At 34.3% G+C, this 9,239-nt stretch overlaps 1 protein-coding gene across 1 annotated transcript; it reads right to left on the bottom strand.

The window, feature by feature from the left end:
- Positions 1-895: 895 nt before the first annotated feature.
- LOC137656184 (uncharacterized) lies at positions 896-5,287 on the bottom strand. Its single transcript, XM_068390358.1, has 4 exons — positions 3,040-5,287; positions 2,443-2,664; positions 1,795-2,112; positions 896-1,632 (listed from the first exon to the last, which is right to left on the bottom strand). Exons 1-4 carry the CDS (start codon positions 5,285-5,287, stop codon positions 896-898), a joined length of 3,525 nt encoding a protein of 1,174 aa, XP_068246459.1.
- Positions 5,288-9,239: the final 3,952 nt, after the last annotated feature.

The following is a 9,239-nucleotide window of genomic DNA, read 5'->3' on the forward strand; positions in this document are numbered from 1 at the left end:
AATATATATATATATATATATATATATATATATATATATATAAACTAAGCCTTAGCCTAGCCTGTTACATCTTATAATAAGAACATTTAAGAAGTATCAATCAATGAAGGAACGGGCTAAACTCAGATCACAAAATATAACAGTTTAATAATAGAAACAACCAGCAGTTACATTAACATTTATGTTTATAGAAGACAATTCACAAATTAAACCCACATATATATGAAGCAATGATCGAACACACAGACAAACAATTAAACAAACACCTGAATTAAATATACCATCGAAACACAAAATACAAGAAAACACACTGACTTACATTAACAATAGGAAGAAGATTGTCCTAACCGTGTATACAAAATATGTTGTCGTCAAGGTAGCCTGAGAGCGACTCTGCCCTCCTCAAAATATTACAAGCCAAAGTAAACTAAATGAGCGACAAGGATGACGAAAAGTAAGAAAAATATAAGACAGGCAAGGATACAAAAGGGTCAAAACAGGAAAACAAGTGTTACAAACCTAGTGGTAAGAAGGAGTACCACTAAAAGAATAAATATATAAAGGTGACATAATTACAGAGAACGGAGACATGGTATACATAATATCACACTCCTCCCTGTTGAAGAAATGGCCTATCAGGACATTATAAAAGTCATGAAGAGTATTCCAGAAGACTATCAGGAGTCTATGTGGGTCCGAGACAGGGCATCCGCAATGCAGTTCTCAGTTCCTTTGATGTAGTGGATGGTTAGGTCAAAGTTTTGCAGAAACAAAAACCATCTGAAAATACGTTGATTTGTTAACCTCGCTCGTCCGAGAAAGGTTAGTGGGTTATGGTCCGTAAAGATAGTGATTGGGATGTTGGATGAGAAATACATTTCATATTTCTGCAGGGTTAGGATGATTGCCAGCAGTTCCTTTTCCACGGTAGCATAGGAACGTTGGTGTTTTTTGAGTTTGCAGGAATAGTAGCTAACAGGATGCAACATGTGTCACTGTTCTTCTGCATCAAGACGGCACCAATGCCAGTATCACAGGCGTCAATCTGTATAATAAAAGGTTGAACAAGATCAGGAGCAATAAGGACAGGATTAGAGCAAAGTATATTCTTTAGTTGATCAAAAGCTTGTTGACAGTTAGAAGACCATAAAAATTTATTTTTGGGGCTGGTGAGGTCAATCAAGGGAGTGGCTACTATACTATAATTTTTACAGAATTTCCTGTAATAGGAGGTCATGCCTAGAAATCTTAAAAGACTTTTCCTATTTCTTGGGACAGGGAACTCTACAATGGCAGTAATATTTTCATCTTTAGGAACAATTTCTCCACTACCTATGATGTGACCTAAATACTTAACCTTCCCTTTACCAAAGGAAGATTTTGCTAGGTGAATAGTAAGTCCAAACTCCTGAAGACGACCAAACAATGCTTTTAGTCTATGTATGTGCTCATCCAAGGTGTCAGATGTTACAACAATATCGTCGATGTACACATATGTACCATCAAGATCTTGAATTACACTATTCACCAAGCGCTGGAAGGTGGCAGGTGCATTGGTTAAACCAAATGGAAGCCTCTCATATTGGAATAATCCAAAGGGGGTTATGAAGGCAGATATTAGCTTTGCTCTATCTGTAAGTGGAATCTAATAATATTCACGCAATAAATCGATCTGTGATAAATATTTGGCAGCACCAATGGCATCTAAAATGTTATCAATCCTTGGTAATGGATAGCTATCTTTGATAGTAACATTATTTATTTGGCGAAAGTCAGTGCATAACCTTACTTTACCGTTTGGTTTTGGAACTAAAAGACATGGTGAAGCCCAAGCTGATGTGCTTCTAGTAACCAGTCCATTCTTCAGTAAATACGACACTTCCTCCTTCATCCATTGCTGCTTTTCCAGGCTGGTCGTGTAATAGTGTTGCCGAATTGGTCGTGTACCCGGTTGTAATTCAATGTCGTGTTCAGCATCACTGCAACGTTGAGGCACATCCCCACATATACTCCTGTATTTGCGGAATAATTCTGCTAGCTGGCTCCTCTGCTTTTGGGGTAAATGCTGTAAATATACTAGAATATTCTGCAATATTTCCTGGTTAGCAGAGTCTGTCCAAGAAACAAAATCATTAGAGTGATATAAATCTACATCATGTGACAATGGGGTTTTACTTTGGTGTGCTGATGCATTATATTTCTTAAAATCTAATACATTAGAGTCTGATAGACAATGCAAAGCAACTGGAGGATTACCATGATATTTCTTGATTAGATTTACATGAACTAATTGGGTTGACTTTCTTCTGTCTGGAGTACTGATTATATAATTGTTATTATTGACACATTTCTGAATTATATAAGGACCAGAAAATGTATGTTGGAGAGGAGAACTAGGAGTAGGGAAATATACAAGTACAGAATCCCCTTCTTTAAACTTACGAACTTTAGTTTTTAGATCAAAATTTTCCTTCATCACATCTTGACTACTTTTTAAGTTATTAAATGCAAAATTATGGACTTTCTCAAAATTACATTTCATTTTATCGACATACTGCCCTACAGTTACGTTGTCCAAGGTATCATTGTTCAACATTTTATCTTTAAGTACTCGTAGTGGCCCCCTAACTTTATGTCCAAATAACATCTCAAATGGTGACATACCTAAGGAATCATTAGGGACTTCTCTAATTACAAATAATATCAAGTCTAAACTCTCATCCCAGTCTGTTCCAGTCTCCATACAAAATTTTCAAAGTAAGGATTTTAAGGTCTGATGGTGTCTTTCAAGAGCACCTTGTGATTGTGGGTGATATGGTGATGCAAGAATATGTTTTACATTAAATTCCCTTAGAGTGTCATTGAAAAGGTCACTTGTGAAATTAGTACTCTGATCACTCTGTATTTCTTTTGGGAATCCATAAGTGGTGAAAACTTTAAGGAGGTGTTTCACAATATTTCTAGCACAAATGTTACCAAGAGGAATTGCAATAGGGTATCTAGTGGTAGGACAAAGTATGGTCAAAATATATTGATTACCTTTTTTTGTTTCTGGCAATGGGCCTACGCAATCAATTAGGACTTTACTGAAAGGTTCGTGTGGTATTACAATTGGCACGAGGGGTGCTCTTGGAATTACCTCGTTAGGTTTTCCAACTACTTGACACACATGACACTCTTTAACAAATTCAAATACATAATGTTTCATACCTGGCCAAAAGAAATCATTAGCTATACGTTTGTAAGTCTTTGACACTCCTAAATGGGAATCTGCTTGATGAGCAACACTCAAAATATTCTTACGTAAAGTTAATGGTACTACAAGTTGTTCTTTATTAGCCCAGGTATCATTTGATGACAGCTTTCTAGGTCGGTACAGCCTAAACAGGACTCCTTTATCAAAGTAATAGCCAGGTACCTTACCTTCCTTAGTGGAAGCTTGTTTAAGTGCATTAGTTAAAGTCGCATCTGCTCGTTGTAAGTTTATCAATTCAGAATTAGTACAGGGAATGTTTGTCTTTACTATATCTGGGACACCTTCATTCACAGCTTGTTTGGCTTTTGCCCTTGTTACAACACCAACAAAATTCTCAATCGGGTCACATCGATCATTGTCTACTTCAGTTTCTACTTCCTCAATGTCATGTTCACCTAAGTCACTAATGAAATTACTTTTTTCAATGAAATGTTCAAAGATATCCAAATCATTAGAGCTGTTGTCCAGTGGCTGATTATACAAAATAAGGTTAGGCAAAGTTAGTTGACCAGCTAAATCATTCCCAAGTAATACTTGAACATCATGTACAGGGAATGGCGTGTTGATAACAGCAATCTTTACTTTACTAGATACAAATTCACAGTTTGAATTAAGCTCTGCTAAAGACAAACTGTTAGTGTTACTTAAATCCCTAACTAGTACCTTTTCATCAAGCAAAGAAATTGTAGGCACTGCGCTATGTAAAATCATGCTTTGGGTTGACCCAGTATCACGCAAGATTCTTACTTTAACAGGAGTACAATTGGGTATTGTTACTGTACCCTCTGAAATATAATTAGCAAACAAGGCATCACTTTCAGGCGTACTACAATGCATATCTCCTTTGCCTTTTACGCTAAATTTACTGTCTTTATATTTAGCAGCATCGGGGTCGGACAGCTTAGAGCCAAAAAACTTAGATTTCTTACAGGTTGGGTTTTTACATTCATTTATGTCATGACCTTGTTGTTTACAATATGAACAATAATTAACACCCTCTTTCTCACCACTGAACCCTGTTGCTTTGCCTTGCTTTACAAACATCTCAATACCTTTGTGTGTTTTGTGTATCAAGAAAAAATGGACAGCTAACATAGCAGACTTCTTTAAATCCTCTTCCTCACGGTCAGCAATATGCATTCTAATATTTTGTGGTAGTTTTCTCATGAATTCTTCAGTCACAATCAGGTTAACGAGTTCCTCAAAATTATTAACATTGGCAGCCTTAAGCCATTTATTAAATAATCTTAGTTTTTCATTTGCAAATTCATACCAAGTTTGAGCATTTGATTTAATGTATTGTCTAAATCTTTGTCTAAGACCCTCGGCAGTTACCATATATGCATCTAAAATAGCTTGCTTAACGACTGTATAATTTCTTTCCCCTACTAAATTACTAACCACTATAGCAGCTTTACCCTGGACTTTGGATTTAATTAACCAAACCCATTGATCTACTGGCCATTTCATATTTGAGGCAATATCTTCGAAATTACGGAAAAATGAATCTACATCTGTTTCTGTAAATTCAGGTACTAACTTCAAACTCTTAGACAAGTCAAACTTTAGTGGTTGATTAGATTCTAGGTTCATTAGTCTTATACGTTGTTCTACACTAATCCTACTTCTTTCAATTTCCATATTCTGAGTTAGACTAGCTTCATGATCTAATCTAGCTTTCTCCATTTCTAGCTCATACTTTTTCCTTTCTTTATCTATGGCCAACTTGTGTCTTTCTCTCTCAATATCTACCTCTAACTTTACTTGTTCTAACTGTATGGCTAACCTCATATGCTCAACGTCTGAGCTTTCTTTCTTCGTACTCGTGTATTTCCTAGCCTCGTGTTCTTCTACACTTTCCTCCTCTACAAGATAATCTAAAATGGCATTTTTTATGTCATATTTCCTGTCTCTTGAACTAACAGTTACTTCAAACTTGGCTGCCAAAGCCAACAATTCACTCTTTATAGCACACACTATAGTGTTAAGTTTTCCCTTAGGATCACTGAAAAATAAGTCTACTGAAAACATTGTGACTGAAAATCCACAAGAGATCGCAGCAAAGTCAAAGAGAAGTGTTCCCAATAGCATAAACAATTACAGGATACGTAATATATATCACGTGATGTAATACTGAACTATTCATCCATTACGCAAGTCTGGTAAGAATAAATAATTATAATTACTAGTACAAAACTGTACGAAGGAAGCAAAATGAGAAGTTGAAAGCTTCGACAAAGTAGTAAATATAATTAACGGTACAAAACTGTACGAATGAAGCGATATGAAAAGCAATAATACTTAAATGCTTCAAATAGCGTAGATACGGAAATGTCAGGCCAGTCAAACTCCAAACCTACTCTATTATACGGTGCTAAGGTAATATGATGCCATGATGTCATAAAGACGAAGTTTCTAATAATATTTCTCCCAAAACTATTTGAAACAAGGCGAACCAATGTAAATTAACTCGGTTACTTTCTACATTAACTTAGATACGACCGCAGCTATAATAGCGATGTCCGAAAACATGAATTGGAATGACTTAAATGTCGAGACAAATCGCTATAAGATAATAGGAGAAAAGAACCCACGCAACATACTGTAATAGATGTATTCGATAATCACAATGTATAAAAATTTTAATTATCGAACGTTGGAACACTCACGCCGACTTTAACTGTCAGTACTTTGGTAGTTTAATCAGTTGTGTTTACTTGTTTCAGATCCCGGACAGGCCCCCAATTATTATAAACTAAGCCTTAACCTAGCCTGTTACACCTTATAATAAGAACATTTTAGAAGTATCAATCAATGAAGGAACGGGCAAAACTCAGATCACAAAATATAACAGTTTAATAATAGAAACAACCAGCAGTTACATTAACATTTATGTTTATAGAAGACAATTCACAAGTTAAACCCACATATATATGAAGCAATGATCGAACACACAGACAAACAATTAAACAAACACCTGAATTAAATATACCAACGAAACACAAAATAAAAGAAAACACACTGACTTACATTAACAATAGGAAGAAGATTGTCCTAACCGTGTATACAAAATATGTTGTCGTCAAGGTAGCCTGAGAGAGACTCTGCCCTCCTCAAAATATTACAGGCCAAAGTAAACTAAATGAGCGACAAGGATGACGAAAAGTAATAAAAATATAAGACAGGCAAGGATACAAAAGGGTCAAAAAAGGAAAACAAGTGTTACAAACCTAGTGGTAAGAAGGAGTACCACTAAAAGAATAAATATACAAAAGTGACATAATTACAGAGAACGGAGACATGGTATACATAATATCACGATATATATTTATATATATATATATATATATATATATATATATATATATGTATATATATATATATATATATATATATATATATATATATATATATATATATACATATATATTCATATATACATACATATGTATATTTATAAATATATATATATATATATATATATATATATATATATATATATATATATATATATACAGTTAGATCTAGTATTTTGAAAGAAAAAATTCTCTGCTCTATACTAGGAAAATTATATCCCTAAGACGGATGGAGCGACCGTGTACCAATACCCTTTTCCATTAAAGGTTTCCTTTCATTGGAAGGTCCAATATTTCCGTAGCAAGGGATATTCAGTGCTTCGTAGGGGCTGAAAGGGATTACTGAGCAAACTTAGAGAGTACTGGAAGATCAAGAACAGAGAGAGAGAGAGAGAGAGAGAGAGAGAGAGAGAGAGAGAGAGAGAGAGAGAGAGAGAGAGAGATCATTTTTGTTTCATATTCCCCTTAATACTGAACTCTGTGCTCATATTTTGCATTCATTCAAAGCATGGAAGAGGCCCTTCTTTTCAATCATTGTCTCACTTATCTATTTTCCACACGGTTATTGATACTCAATGCCATTTCATAGTCATAAAGGAGGCTTCCCTAGATATTGCAAGACTTTTCCTTATCTATTGTAAACATATTAGTATTCTTTGGATTGTTAGAAACCAAAAATAAATTATAGAGGTAAGAGTTGCAAAAGAAATTGAAAGCAAAACTGTTTCCTTATAAGGAATACAGTTAACGTTGAATTAATTAATTCAATCAGAAAGGACTGATATTTGTGTTCGATTGTAGGGAATAGCCGTTCGGTCGTTAGCTTGACTCGAAGCTTTACCTATTTTTCTTAATAAATTAAAAGTAAATAACTTAATGCTACTTAGTATAGTAACTATTGGCGTTAATGATAAGTAAAATGAATAATAAAATTAAACTTATGAATTAAATTACTTAAATTAGTAATTGCCTAATAGGCCGTAAGAAGTAAATTACCTCGTAGGTTACCACAGCCACGGCGAACAGTTCCAATAAAAAGTACTCAGTGGAAAGGCCGGCATCTTCATAGAATATTAACGCTGCACAAAACTAAACGTTCGATCACCAAGACCACAACAATTTTGGAAACACTTCAACGTCTACCTTTGGGATAAGTGACCTATATTATTCTGTATCTTAGGACATGTCTGGGGAAAAGGGTAATGTAGGGAAATATCTCAAAGTTTTACTAGTGGTTCTACTATTTGATGTAAGTTGTTTTGGTTTTTGAATAATTGTTTTGTTCATTAATTATAAGTAAGGTTGGAATTAAAATAAATTCCAACATAATTCCAAAATTGACGATGCATTCCATTTAATATTCCGTTCGGTTAAATAAATGATTTTATAGAAACGGCTAACTGGCTAACTGTAGAATGGTAACCAACATGGAACTCGTGCGACGTAATTAGTAACATATATTATGTATTATAATCTTTCATATTCATGTTTAATGTACTCGGTAACTAGTAAGCATCGATAACTTTAGGTGGGCTGTTATCTTTTAAATATTTGCAGGCTATTTATATTAAATCTATTAATTATATAAGTAATCATGTCTTATAAAGAGGAAGAGTTTGTTGACCCTATGGATATTATATCATCCTTGAGGAAGATGCGGGGAATACACAAACGGAAAATAACTATTTACTTAAGGAAGCTAACGGAAGCTAACTTCTTCCTTTTGTAAGAGTCAAATAACTGTAATCGAAAAAGAGATCGAGCATGTTAAACACTTTGATGAAGAGATTAATAATGTTTTGGAGACAGATGAAATAAGGAACAGTAATGAACAATATTATATTGAGGAGTTAGATAGTCAGGCAGAATATAGCATTCAGGTTAGTATAGAGCTCGACCAATATTAACAATACATAAGTGAGTCAAGTGGGGCTTCTGGCAACTTATCTGCCGATAAAGTTTTAGAAATGATGTCTAGAATGAATATGTCTAATGAGAAACCCCCTCCTTTAGAATGTGGAATCTTTAGTGGTGAGGAGAAAGATAAATTTGCTTTCAATTCATTTTTTAGTCAATTTAATAATATCATTGGGTCCAGAAAAAATCTGTCCGATTCTGCTAAACAAATATATTTATATGGGTACCTTAGGGGCTATGCCTTGAAGGTAGTTAAGCATTTGACTATTTCTGACCGTAACTACCACTTAGCAATTGAAATGTTAAAAGAAGAATTTTTTGACGTAAATTACATTATTGACAAGACTTTTAAGAAAATTTTGAGTGCTGCTCCAAGTGCTGAATATGACCAAGAATTCTCGTCGGTGAAAGTTTACCTCAACGAAATCAAATCCTATCTGCATGAATTGAAAGCACATATTGATTTATTGGAAGTGGGGTCCTCTGGGCATAAATTTGTGAGTCATATAGTATTTAATAAACTCCCCATACCAGCAAAGAGAGAGTTGGTTCACAAATTAGATACCAATTATCCTAATATATCTGACAGTCTTTCTAATTATAATGAAATTATCAAAACTTTATCTAAAACTGTTTCCAATAGGAAAAAGACCTTCACTAAAACCTCTAGTAAACCTAGTCCTAACAGTTCATTTAAACATAAAGAAAAT

The sequence above is a fragment of the Palaemon carinicauda genome, chromosome 17 (assembly GCF_036898095.1).
Source record: "Palaemon carinicauda isolate YSFRI2023 chromosome 17, ASM3689809v2, whole genome shotgun sequence".
In the NCBI taxonomy this organism is placed as follows: Eukaryota; Metazoa; Arthropoda; class Malacostraca; order Decapoda; family Palaemonidae; genus Palaemon; species Palaemon carinicauda.

Coding starts and splice junctions, on each gene's coding strand:
- LOC137656184 (XM_068390358.1), bottom strand. CDS start 5,287: ATGTTTTCAGTAGACTTATTTTTCAGTGATCCTAAGGGAAAACTTAAC. Junction 2,665..3,039: donor ATTGCCAGAAACAAAAAAAG/GTAATCAATATA, acceptor ATGATTCCTTAG/GTATGTCACCATTTGAGATG. Junction 1,633..1,794: donor TTTAGTTCCAAAACCAAACG/GTAAAGTAAGGT, acceptor TTCCACTTACAG/ATAGAGCAAAGCTAATATCT.